The sequence below is a fragment of the Ipomoea triloba genome, chromosome 12, assembly GCF_003576645.1.
Source record: "Ipomoea triloba cultivar NCNSP0323 chromosome 12, ASM357664v1".
Classification (NCBI taxonomy): domain Eukaryota; kingdom Viridiplantae; phylum Streptophyta; class Magnoliopsida; order Solanales; family Convolvulaceae; genus Ipomoea; species Ipomoea triloba.
In genome coordinates, this window is record NC_044927.1 from 22,352,161 (window position 1) to 22,364,666 (window position 12,506).

Below are 12,506 nucleotides of genomic sequence, written 5' to 3' on the forward strand. Positions count from 1 at the left end.
ATATATATATATATATATATATATATATATATATATATATATATATATATATATATATCATATTATGTATAAACAAAGTATTTTACTTTAACCGATTAGAATAAAGCTTATACTGCTAGTGGTGATTGAACGATTTTTTTACTCGAAATGATAAATTCTTATAATTCTTATCAAAATTAATGTTCAATAGATAAACTTGTATATAAAAAAGACTAACAATAATATTTATATATAAATGAATAATGTATGGGATGTAACTTGAACTTAATTATGTTCTTAACTTGTTGAGATGGGGTCGTGGAGTATTGAGCTTGGATCGCAGGGACTATCGCCCTAGCTAAAGTCTAGTTGATACGTAAGACAAAAATGCCTATATTTTATAAAGTTTGTCATAATTTTTTTTTTGGTGAGAATAAAGTTTGTCATAATATAATTAGGACAAAGAAGTGGTTTATGAGCCATAAATAGGGATCTTGTCACCATATTGTATATTACAACTAGTCACTGGCACGCGAATGCCCAACGATAATACTCCATAATTTTAATAATTATTATATGATAAAATAAAACATACATAAACACATTGGTTCCCTAACAGACTCACCCTGGCACCACTTCAAAGAAACTCATGTGAGCTCATATTAGAGGCATCATTATATATTTATATTTGTGAGTTGATTTATTACATATATATTTTTTAAAAATTAATTTCTAGAGTAAAGAATGCATATTTCTGAGAACAGCCAAGATTAAGTCTTAAGGCCCAATGCATACTTGGTAAATTCCAGCCCACAAACACATTGCAAAATCAGTATACACAGCTCAAAAAGCTATTTAATTTAGTCTAACTATTAGTCAACCCATAAATGTGTTAATCAAAGATAGAGCTTCGTACATAGTCAACCCTGGGGACCAATTCTAGTCAGCCATGGTGTCCATAATCTCCAATTTTTAAAATCCAGACGATAGAGCTTCGTACATAGATTCACATAATAAAGAGGACAAAGCCTTCACGTCTCCTACCAGAAGCACACAAAAAGGCGTCTTCTTTAGCACTCCTCCCACTAAAAATTGTCTTTAATCCATTCCAATTTTGATGAAAAAGCCACCATTTAGAGTCCTCATAATAAAAAAATTTTCTTGTGGCCCACCACTTAGAGTCCTAAATTATTTTACACAAACACTTACAAATTATTAATTTTGGGTAACAAAATGTTCGTGAAGAATAATCTTGCAAATATTACGAATAAATATTCATATAACTTTGGGACAAATAAATACTTTTAGTGAACATTAAACTTACCCTTGAAGCCAAAATTCACGTGAACTCTTCAAATTCTAATCATTTCAATAACTAAAATTCCAAATATCACATAAATTAGATATTTACAGCTACTAAAATATTGTTATGGCATTATAAATTATTTTACACATAAACACTTAAAAAGAAATTATTAATTTTGGATAATAAAATTTTGGTGAATAATTATCTTGCGAATATTAATAATAAATATTCATATAACTTTGAAACAAATAAATAATTTTAGTGAACATTAAACTTACTTTCAAGTCAAAGTTCACTTAAACTCTTAAAATTCATACAATATGAAAATACAAAGTAGTGACATACATAGTCTCACGCCAGTGTGCGACATGCATAACCATTTTATTCTACTTTCAAGTCAAAGTTCACGTAAACTCTTAAAATTCATACAATATGAAAATACAAAGTAGTGACATACATAGTCTCACGCCAGTGTGAGACATGCATAACCATTTTATTCTTAGTCATCTACTCATCTGCATCATCCTTTCAACAAATTGCTTAGTGACAGTAAATAATAGGAGGGACACAAGCACACTAATGTATAAAAGAAGCAGTAACCTTTAAGGAGAAGGAATGCAACATACCCAATTTCTCCCGAAAAACCAGCCAACCTCAATTATTATTCTTCAAACATGGGAAAGCAGTTGGTCTACTGATAAAATTATTCAAGAGAAAGCCAAATAGTAAAAAAAAAAATCCAACAAAGCATATGGCCAGAAAAATACTATACATAGTTCATGTAATAATATTACCTGAAATTTTTAAAGCATAATGACCTCCATTTTAACCTTCAGTAGTTTTCAAAAAAAAAAACCTTACTTCAGACAAAGCTACTTTATGGGGTAGTGGGATTGAATACTTTATGGGGCAATGGGATTGAATATTTTATGGGTAATGGAATGAATTTTTTTTTTCTTTCCATCTCCATCTGACACTATTCCCCTCTTTTCCTCCCTTAAATTCACAACCTTTTCCCTTTTGTCGTCTTCCTCGCCGACAACGACCACAATTTAAAACCTTTTTTGCTGGCTCAACATATCACACAATATATTTCAAAATTGCACTGTAGTTTGGGAATGAATGCTGTTGACTGTGCTTTTTGACACTCACGTCCCTTCCAAGCTGTTGGCATCCATGTTGTTCTCCCTTCTACGCCGTTGGCTTCCAAGCTGTTCTCCCTTCTAAGCTGTTGGCTTCCAAATTGATCTCCCTTCCACTGTTGACTTTCAAGTTGTTCTCCCTTCCAAGCTGTCGCCTATCCTCGCGAACTCAGGACGGCGGCAAAGGCTGGGTGAAACCGGAGGCCGAAACTGGCCAACTCAATAGAAGGCTTCACCGAAAAAATCCGACATATTCAAATTGGTCAATCTCTATGTATTCAAGAAAGCCATAAAATTCACAGCTACAAATAAAAGAATTAAGATTCAAAAATGAGGAGCAGAAGCTAGGACTTTACCCCATAACTTTCATGTGGTAAACCATCCTCATCTATGCTGTAGGCTACCAAACGAAGCAGACCAGTCCGCCGGTGTGACTGGGTGAAGCAGGTGACGTTGTCTTGTGAAAATGATATCTCCGGCAATAATATCTCTGTCATTGAAAAATGAAGGATTAATTTTGCACAAGAATCTGAAAATAATTTCATAGAGAGAAAAAGCAAAGTTAAAAACTTAAAACACCTAAAGGCCAAACACAATGGCCTTAATATGAACGGACATGCGTGCCCAGCTTGAGGTCGCGGGTTTAATCATCAATCTCAACCACCTGCCACAGAAAATAAATATATTTACAACACTATAATGACCTTCTACAAATGAAGAAGGCAGCAAAAAAACTATATCGATCTCTGAGTGAAACAAACACAAACAACATCAGGCAAATAAATACATGTTAGAGTGAGTAGACCCCTGCAAGTTTTAGACAAATTTTTTTTACCAAAAAATTGAATCAAATGAGATTTCGTGAATTGCAAGTATATATATAAACTAAACACACAAAATCCAGATTATGTAATCATGCATAACCACAGACCACCTTGGTTTACTAAAAAAAACACTGCTACTGCATTAGCAATTAACGGTTGTGTTCTTTTCTCATTACTGCTCAGATCACAGCTAAATTTTCTTTCTAACCAAAACGACCTTGTCTTTCCTCTCTACACCAACCACAAACAACAAAATGCATTAGAAGCAAACAATAAACAACAAATCCAGAGATTCCGATTTGATAAAATAAGGACAAATTTAAGGAAAACAAATGAAAACCCATTTTTAATTCAAGTAAAGAGAACGAATTGAGATCAGAAACAACCGAAAACATGAGAAAGCTCAGCAAACTCACGGCAAAAGCAAGGCAAAAATAATCTGCGTGCAAAGATGAAGAAGAAGAATGCTCTCTTCCTTCTTGGTGCCGAACTGCCGAATGAAGAGAGAAAAGAAGAAAATTGGTTTTCTTTTCTTCTACTTGCTGCCGACAATGAATGGGAATAATGATAATAATTCCAACTTTTCTTCCGAATAACATGGGTAAAAAAATTGAAGTTGGTTTCCTTTTTCACTTGCTGACAAAATGGATTGCTGGCAACCATATTCCCTTTTTATTCCACTACCTTGTGTTTCATTATATTTTAATCTACATTTTTTTTAAAAATAATCTACATTAATAATGTCAGACGCACTCGTGTGGATTAGTGAGAACTGAGAAGCACTCGTGTGGAGTTATATGGCAAATTCGCAATTTGTTTAAAAGGTGAGGTCAAATGATAAAAAAAAATAAAGATAAATGTTTAATAAAAATATTTCAGCCATAAGATTTAAGATCAATGGACAGTATTGGTGTCATTTTTGAGGGGTAATTTGCAAGTGCCAAATATAAGTATAGGTAGATTACATTTTAGACTTGTATTTGTGTGAAATTTTCTTATAAATTTTAATTCGTGAGATAAATTAAATTTGCTCATTATAGAATCATTATAATATTTATTACAAAGGATTTAATACCAGCAATTTAAAACAAATAAAATGTTATTAATTTGCAAGTTATAATAAATGTTATATGCAAAATTGTGATAGTGTATTTAGGATAAAATAATGTTACTAAGCTACTCCAGCTCAGTCAAATTTAAAGTCTTAAAATTTTGTGAATTTAACAATTTAATTAACTCAGATTACTTCGTCAATCTTGTCGTTGTCAATTTAGTTTTTCATAATAATATTTCTTTGGCATGCATTGAGAATTGAAATGAAACAAACAAACAGACAAGTGACAACTAATTGTGAGTCGGCTACGATGAGGATCGGATATTTTCTGTGCTGATCGGTCCATGATTCGTCGGGTGCCAAGGGCAATCACTATACTAGACGTTTCTAACAGCATGCTCTTCTTGGACGCACATGAATCAAGTCAATCAACCAACCATTTAAATCATCTATGGAAATTTTAAACATCACATCTCCTTATCTTATTACTCACCGAATCTTGAAATTTTTTTAACTTTTTACTTATATCAAAAATGTAATTTAATGGCTAAAATTAAAAGATATAATTTATGCAGGTCTCATCACCAAAACAAAAAATAAAAATAAATCTGTTACAATTATTAATTTTCTCTTCTCTCAAACTTGACCACTATGACTAGTTGAGTTGTTCATGTGAACATATAATAATTAATCTTTAAGGCTAAGTGGCTAACCTTTCTCTGTCTATAAAAAGCTTGGTCCGTCAGGCCTTTAATTTGTGTCTTGCAACAAAAATTGCATCATCCAATAATGTCACGCCCTCATGCAGTTTGCATTCCTTTTCCGGCACAAGGCCATATCAAGCCTATGCTGGAACTAGCCAAGTTGCTTCACCACAAAGGCTTTCACATAACCTTCGTCAACAACGAGTTTAATCACAACCGCCTTCTCAGGTCCAGAGGCTCCAAAGCCATGGAAGGTCTTCCGTCCTTCAGATTCGAGGCCATCCCCGACGGCTTACCGCCGTCCAATCCCGACGCTACCCAAGACGTCGCCTCCCTTACTGTCTCCTCCACCAACTACTGTTTGGACCCCTTTAGGGAGCTGGTTAAAAGGTTGAATGACAACCCCTCGTCCGAATCCCCTCCGGTGACTTGCATAGTTTCCGACGGCATCATGAGCTTCACTCACAAAGTGGCGGACGAACTGTGCATTCCCGTCGTGTTCTTTTGGACTTGCAGCGCTTGTGGTTTGGATGGCTACGTCCACTACCGTCAACTTGCTGAAAAGAATATGACCCCAATTAACGGTATAAAGCATGTTTAATTTTTTTGGTTCATGCGAACTTTATCAGTTGTCTTATAGTAACCTCCTGCGTGCCAAATTATGATATAGACTTGGGTCCACCTTGTAAAATGTGCCTCTGAAATAACAGTGTAGATAGTAGTATTGTTTTCTCAGTGGCTCGGCTAATGATATTTTATTTTGTGAATATATAATTCAAAAATTATGAATATAGAGTTCAAAAATCATGAATATAGATTCAAAAATTGTGTTATACTATTAAATATAGAGTTCTGTAATTGTACTGTTAATGTAGAATTCTTTAATTGTAAATATAGAGTTATGTAGTTGTGAATATACACTTCAAAATTTGTGAATATTGAGCTATGTAATTTTGTATATTGAGATCTAAAATTGTGAATATAGAGTTAAAAAACTATGAATATATAGAAGAATGAATTCTGAAGACAAACGACAAGTTAACGTGAAGGAAGGTGGACCCGGGTCCATGACAAAAAAAAAAAATAAATAAAAAATTCAAACAGTGTCGTTTTGGACCCGGGTCTACTTTTGCATAACAAACGTAACCTCTTTTATTAGCATTTTTGGTTTGAGTCTATTAGTTATAGATGACCTAAGTTGATTTACCTCATTATGGTCTTTTGGTAGCTAAAGTAACGAGTCTCATGGCTTTCCCAATAAATCAAAGTATCTTCAATTAAGTACTAATTTTTTTTACTTGCTATGCATTAAAAATAAATTTCAAATATTAGTACTCAATATTAAAGTCATAGTTATAGCAATTTTTTTTTAATTCTAAAATTAATAGTATATAATTCTTTTTTTAAAGGTAGCATTTAATATATTTTAATAAAAATTTAATAGCGTAGTGATAATTTTGTTTACTAAAAATAATAACACAATGCCTTTAAAAAAAATACAATATTTGTAGCATAATGTACAACTCGATAAACATAGAAATAAAAACATAAATCATGGATATTGGATTCACTATTATAAGTTTTTTGATAGATATTTCTATTATATTATACAATGGAAATAATTTTTAAAAATTTAGAGAATTTACACACTTTTATCTTCTTTGCAGGGCCGAATTCCCTAACAAATGGGTACTTGGATAATGTAATTGATTGGATTCCGGGTTTGAAAAGTATCCCGGCAAAATATATACCAAGTTTCATATGGAACTCGGGCCAGGATGATGACCCAAATTATGTCATATTCCAATTTGCAATTCGAGAAGTTGAAGCAATTCCCAAGGCATCGGCTATAATTTTGAACACATTCGACGAGCTAGAGCCTGACGCTATAAACGCAATTCGGTCTAAGTTTCCAGGAATTTACACAATTGGCCCTCTTCATCTTCTCCGCAATCAATTTCCTCTGGGGGATGATTTGAAATCCATTGGATACAATCTATGGAAGGAAGATCCTTACTGTCTAGAATGGTTGGACACGAAAGAAGCCGGTTCAGTTGTGTATGTGAACTATGGAAGTGTCACAGTTATGACCCCTGAGCAGCTTCTTGAATTTGCTTGGGGGCTTGCAAATAGCAAATTCACGTTCCTGTGGATAATTAGACCTGATTTAGTGAAGGGAGAATCGGCAATCTTGCCGCCGGAGTTTCTAACCGAGACGGGAGAAAGGGGATTATTGGCGAGTTGGTGCCCACAGGAACAAGTGTTGAACCACCCATCTGTTGGATGTTTTTTGACGCATTGTGGGTGGAACTCGACTCTGGAAAGTATTTCTGCGGGTGTGCCTATGTTATGTTGGCCTTTCTTCGCAGAGCAGCAGACTAATTGCTGGTATTCTTGCACGGAGTTGGGGGTTGGAATGGAAATTGATTCCAATGGGGATAGGAATGTGATTGGGGATTTGGTGAGAGAGATGATGGGCGGAGAAAAGGGGAAGGAGCTGAAGGAGAAGGCGATGAAGCTGAAGAAATTAGCGGAAGCAGTGGTGGCATCTCCTACAGGGCCATCTTACCTTAATTTTGAGGAAATCGTCAACAATGTGCTCATACCTCCAACATCAAAATAATTTCTTAGAAGTTTTTATTATGGTCTCTGGTCTGTTAATGTGTTATATCCCGGGGAGTTAATAAGAAGAAAAAAGAGGATCTAGTTGAAATATGTTGGTTAGCCAAAAAGAAGTTGACAACAGGTGTTTAGTGAACTTCTATTGGTTTTTACTTCTGTCTTCTTCCGGATTCTTTTATGTGTTCTTCTGGATTGAGCTACATGGCAGCAGATGTGTAGATTAAGAGTTGTTGTTTGTTTGTTAGTTATTTTCAAAATTATTACTTAAATTAGTTGGTACTCATATGAGCAGTAGATTATTTTTCATCATCTTTTCTGTATTAGTGAAATAAGGCTGATAATGAGAAAATATAATAAATGTTGTGCCATGATATAACTACTAAGATGCGAATTTGTTGCTATCCGTGCAGATTAACAATAATGGTGTCGCCCTCGAAGGTTAACACAATAATTTACATCTCAATGCATTTGGAGCCGTGATTGAAACTTACACATCATACTCAAATAATGGAAACAAGAAACCAATCAGTAACACCTTAAACACCCCACCAATCTAATCATTTGTGTATTCCCCTATAAATATAATCCAAAACATAACACCATCCATAACAATATTATGCACATAAGCACTTAGTAAAATAATTTTAAATGGTCATAAATCTTACTCTCCAAGTCCAAAATCTTATCAACACTTAAACTAGCTATCATCCTAATCACCGTGATAGAAATGTGTGAATCAATTAAATCTTAATATAATTTACTATTTTTATTATTATAATAGCACATGGCCGAAATGATCTTCTTATCATTTCAATCCAGTACCATTTGATCAACAGCATCTCACCATGTCGTAGGCATTGTCATCCTCATCATCATACCATTATCACTATATTATTATAATAATCAAGCCTCATCATTAGTTTCAACATCAAAACAGAAGTACAGAACATCATGATCATAATCATCTTTTTTCAAAAAAATCACCTCGTCATCATTCCGCTAACAATTCATTACCATCCTAATCCTCATCTTCATCATTATTACTCTGTTATTATAAGCTCACCAACAACATAATACCAAAAAAAAATGCAGTCACCTGACGAAGCTTCTGTACGTATGGCGGTGGCGGAGGAAGCTGCCGACGAGAGAGAGAAGGAAGACCGAGGAAGGTGAAGGCCGGTGGACGTTTGGCATAGCCGAGAAATAGAACAACATTTTCCTTTTTATTATTTTCCTTAGCACGTGCATGTGACTAGGTGGGTGCCTCACAAATCAAAAAAACAAATTCCCTCATCCTATTCTTGTCGCCATCCGAACTTCTCGGAACTCTAACTTTTGTTGTTTTATCTTTTAATTATTAATACAATTTTATATTTTAGAATCATAATTGTGTGAAACTCTCTTACAAATTTTAATACGTGAGATAAGTTTAATATATGATGGTTGGTTGCTACTTTATGATAGATTCATCCTAGTATTTATTACAAAAAATTTAATACAGCAATTTAAAATAAATAAACTGTTAATCATAAGTTATAATAGATATTATAATATTTATATGTAAAAGTATGATATTAATTAAGATAAAATGCTTGTTACGAAGCTACTTTGCTTAGTATAATTTGAAATTTTAAAATTGTGTAATTTTAACAATTCAATTAACTCAACTACTCTGTCAATTTTGTGGTTGTCAAATTAGTTTTCCATAATAATATTTCTTACGCATGCATTGAGATAATGAAACAAACAAACTGATAAGTGATAACCAATTGTGAGTGGGCTACGGCTACGATGAGGATATTTCTGTGCTGATCGGCCCATATGATTCGTCGTGCACTCAAGGGCAATCTATAGACGTTTCCAGAAACATGCTCTTCTTGGACGCACATTAACCAACCAACCATTTCAAACATATCTATGGATATTTTAAACTACCACATCTTGTGGTACTAATCAAATCTTGAAAATTCTAAAGTCGAATAAAAAAAAAAAAAGAAATCTAATAAGGCTAACATTTCTCTGTCTATTAATAAAAAAACTTGGTCCGTCAGGCCTTTAATTTGTGTCTTGGTCCAATAATGGCACGCCCTCATGCAGTATGCATTCCTTTTCCGGCACAGGGCCATATCAACCCTATGCTGCAACTAGCCAAACTGCTTCACCACAAAGGCTTTCACATAACCTTCGTCAACAACGAGTTTAATCACGACCGTCTTCTCAGGTCCAGAGGCTCCAAAGCCATGGAAGGTCTTCCGTCCTTCAAATTCGAGGCCATCCCCGACGGCTTATCGCCGTCCAATCCCGACGCCACCCAAGACGTCGCCTTCCTTACTGTCTCCTCTACCAACTACTGTTTGGACCCCTTTAGGGAGCTGGTTAAAAGGTTGAATGACGATCCATCGTCCGAATCCCCTCCGGTGACTTGCATAGTTTCCGACGGCAGCATGAGCTTCACTCACAAGGTGGCGGACGAACTGTGCATTCCCAATGTGTTCTTTTGGACTTGCAGCACTTGTGGTTTAGATGGCTACGTCCACTACCGTCAACTTGCTGAAAAGAATTTGACCCCAATTAAGGGTATAAAGCATGTTTAATTTAATTTTATTGGTTTTCTCATTTTTTTTTTAATTTTATTGGTTCACGCGAACTTTATTTTGGTGACTTTACGTACGTTATTCAATTATGCATAGCTATATGCTTTTTGCTTAATGTTGTTGACTATTATATTAAATGAGATGATACAATCTATTCAAGTTAGTGATCGGATTGCTGGCTGGGTAATTATGAGATTTTAAATTTACTGACCTTTTCGGTCCTGTCTTTCTGGTATGGCCGTAAATCAAAGAATCTTATATTAAATATTAGTTTTTTTTTATGCGCTATGCACAAAAATAAATGTCTAATATAGAAAATTATATTATTATTTTTATTTTTATTATTATACTACGATGAAAATAATTTTTAAAATTTTAGGGAATTTGCACAATTTATCTTCTTTGCAGAGCCAAATTACCTAACAAATGGGTACTTGGATACGATTATAGATTGGATTCCGGGTTTGAAAGGTATCCCGGCAAAATATTTACCAAGTTTCATATGGAACTCGGGCCAGGATGATGACCCAAATTATGTCATATCCCAATTTGCAATTCGAGAAGTTGAGGCAATTCCCAAGGCATCGGCTATTATTTTGAACACATTTGACGAGCTAGAGCCTGAAGCTATAAATGCACTTCGGTCAAAGTTTCCAGGAATTTACACAATTGGCCCTCTTCATCTTCTCCGCAATCAATTTCCTCTGGGGGATGATTTGAAATCCATTGGATGCAATCTGTGGAAAGAAGATCCGTATTGCCTGGAATGGTTGGACACGAAAGAAGCCGGTTCAGTTGTGTATGTGAACTATGGAAGCGTAACAGTTATGACCCCTGAGCAGCTACTCGAATTTGCTTGGGGGCTTGCAAATAGCAAATTTACGTTTCTGTGGATAATCAGACCTGATTTAGTGAAGGGAGAATCGGCCATTTTGCCGCCGGAGTTTCTAACTGAGACCAGAGAAAGGGGCTTATTGGCGAGTTGGTGCCCACAAGAACAAGTGTTGAACCACCCATCAGTTGGGTGTTTTTTAACGCACTGTGGGTGGAACTCGACCCTGGAGAGTATTTCTGCGGGTGTGCCTATGTTATGCTGGCCTTTCTTCTCAGAGCAGCCGACTAATTGCTGGTATTGTTGCACGGAGTTGGGGGTTGGAATGGAAATTGATTCCAATGGGGATAGGAATGTGATTGGGGATCTGGTGAGAGAGATGATGGGCGGAGAAAAGGGGAAGGAGATGAAAGAGAAGGTGATGAAGCTGAAGAAATTAGCTGAAGCAGTGGTGGCATCTCCTGCCGGGCCATCTTACCTTAATTTTGAGGAAATCGTGAACAACGTGCTCATACCTCCAACATCAAAATAATGTCTCAAAAATTTATATTATGATCTATTCACTGTTTAAAAGTAGGATCAAAATCAGCAAGATAGCTCGGCAATTTAGGCCTTCTCCTTTGCCTGTCTCTACCAAGTCCACGTTCTGCATGCATGACACCTTATCACCTTTCTCTGTATGCATGATGGCAGAGGTGTATCAGAACTTGTATTGGCTTTTCCTTCGTCTTCTTCCCGAGTCTTTTCTGTTTTCTTCTGGATTGAATTACATGGCAGCAAATGCGTAGATTAATGGAATCAAATTCCTCTCAATAATCACACATTGTATGCTATAATACTTTACTCGCTAATATTTGTATTCAACAGAATGGTTAATAACAGAGCTCTGTGTTACTGTCAAATGGGACATATCCATTTCCCAAGAAATCTGATTCAATAATTGATCTAGGAATAAGGGTCAAATTGGCCACTGAACTACACGCAAAAATGCAATTAGGCCATCGAACTAAAAAAACAATACAATTGAATCTCTGAACTATACGAATTCATGCAATTTCATCCAAAATGACCTGTTTTACCTGATGTGCCGGTTACCCATTTTAAAATGATATTTTAAAATAATTTTAAATAAAATAATTAATTAAAATTTAAATTTAAATAAAATAATTAAAAAAAATAAAACTGCCGGCCAGAGACGAGGTCCTTCGTCTCCATGGCTAGGAGAAACCTTCATCTCCTGGCCATGGAGACGAATCGTCTCTTCGTCTCTTTGGCCGGAGACGAAGCCGACCTTCGTCTCCATGGCCAGGAGAACCTTTGTCTCTTGGCTATGGAGACGAAGGTCGTCGTCTCCATGGCCGGAGCCGGAGACGAAGACGAAGCTCCGGCCATGGAGACGAGGCCGGCCGGAGACGATTCATCTCCCGTTGGTAGTTTTTTTTTTTTTTT

At 35.4% G+C, this 12,506-nt stretch overlaps 2 protein-coding genes and 1 long non-coding RNA gene across 4 annotated transcripts; 2 read left to right on the forward strand and 1 right to left on the reverse strand.

Annotated features, from left to right (window-relative positions):
• Positions 1–1,559: 1,559 nt before the first annotated feature.
• On the reverse strand, positions 1,560–3,867 carry LOC115999066. 2 transcript variants are annotated; one of them, XR_004093977.1, is made up of 5 exons: positions 3,668–3,865; positions 3,007–3,091; positions 2,784–2,917; positions 1,886–2,657; positions 1,560–1,800 (listed from the first exon to the last, which is right to left on the reverse strand). It is a non-coding gene; the product is annotated as an uncharacterized LOC115999066 (long non-coding RNA). The 2 variants fall into 2 exon arrangements; XR_004093976.1 differs by having other exon boundaries at positions 1,607–2,657; positions 3,668–3,867.
• A 1,177-nt stretch (positions 3,868–5,044) lies between these two features.
• On the forward strand, positions 5,045–8,007 carry LOC115999065 (7-deoxyloganetin glucosyltransferase-like). Its single transcript, XM_031238814.1, has 2 exons — positions 5,045–5,593; positions 6,677–8,007. The coding sequence occupies exons 1-2, from the start codon at positions 5,095–5,097 to the stop codon at positions 7,630–7,632; spliced, it is 1,455 nt and encodes a 484-aa protein (XP_031094674.1). The 5' UTR covers positions 5,045–5,094; the 3' UTR covers positions 7,633–8,007.
• A 1,599-nt stretch (positions 8,008–9,606) lies between these two features.
• Positions 9,607–11,959, forward strand: LOC115999064 (7-deoxyloganetin glucosyltransferase-like). The gene is made up of 2 exons (XM_031238813.1): positions 9,607–10,208; positions 10,634–11,959. The coding sequence occupies exons 1-2, from the start codon at positions 9,710–9,712 to the stop codon at positions 11,587–11,589; spliced, it is 1,455 nt and encodes a 484-aa protein (XP_031094673.1). The 5' UTR covers positions 9,607–9,709; the 3' UTR covers positions 11,590–11,959.
• Positions 11,960–12,506: the final 547 nt, after the last annotated feature.

What these genes read in the sequence shown, in the direction of transcription:
- LOC115999065 (XM_031238814.1), top strand. Translation starts at nt 5,095, where the DNA reads ATGTCACGCCCTCATGCAGTTTGCATTCCTTTTCCGGCACAAGGCCAT. An exon ending in GAATATGACCCCAATTAACG is followed by an intron (nt 5,594 to 6,676) that starts GTATAAAGCATG and finishes TCTTCTTTGCAG; the next exon opens with GGCCGAATTCCCTAACAAAT.
- LOC115999064 (XM_031238813.1), top strand. Translation starts at nt 9,710, where the DNA reads ATGGCACGCCCTCATGCAGTATGCATTCCTTTTCCGGCACAGGGCCAT. An exon ending in GAATTTGACCCCAATTAAGG is followed by an intron (nt 10,209 to 10,633) that starts GTATAAAGCATG and finishes TCTTCTTTGCAG; the next exon opens with AGCCAAATTACCTAACAAAT.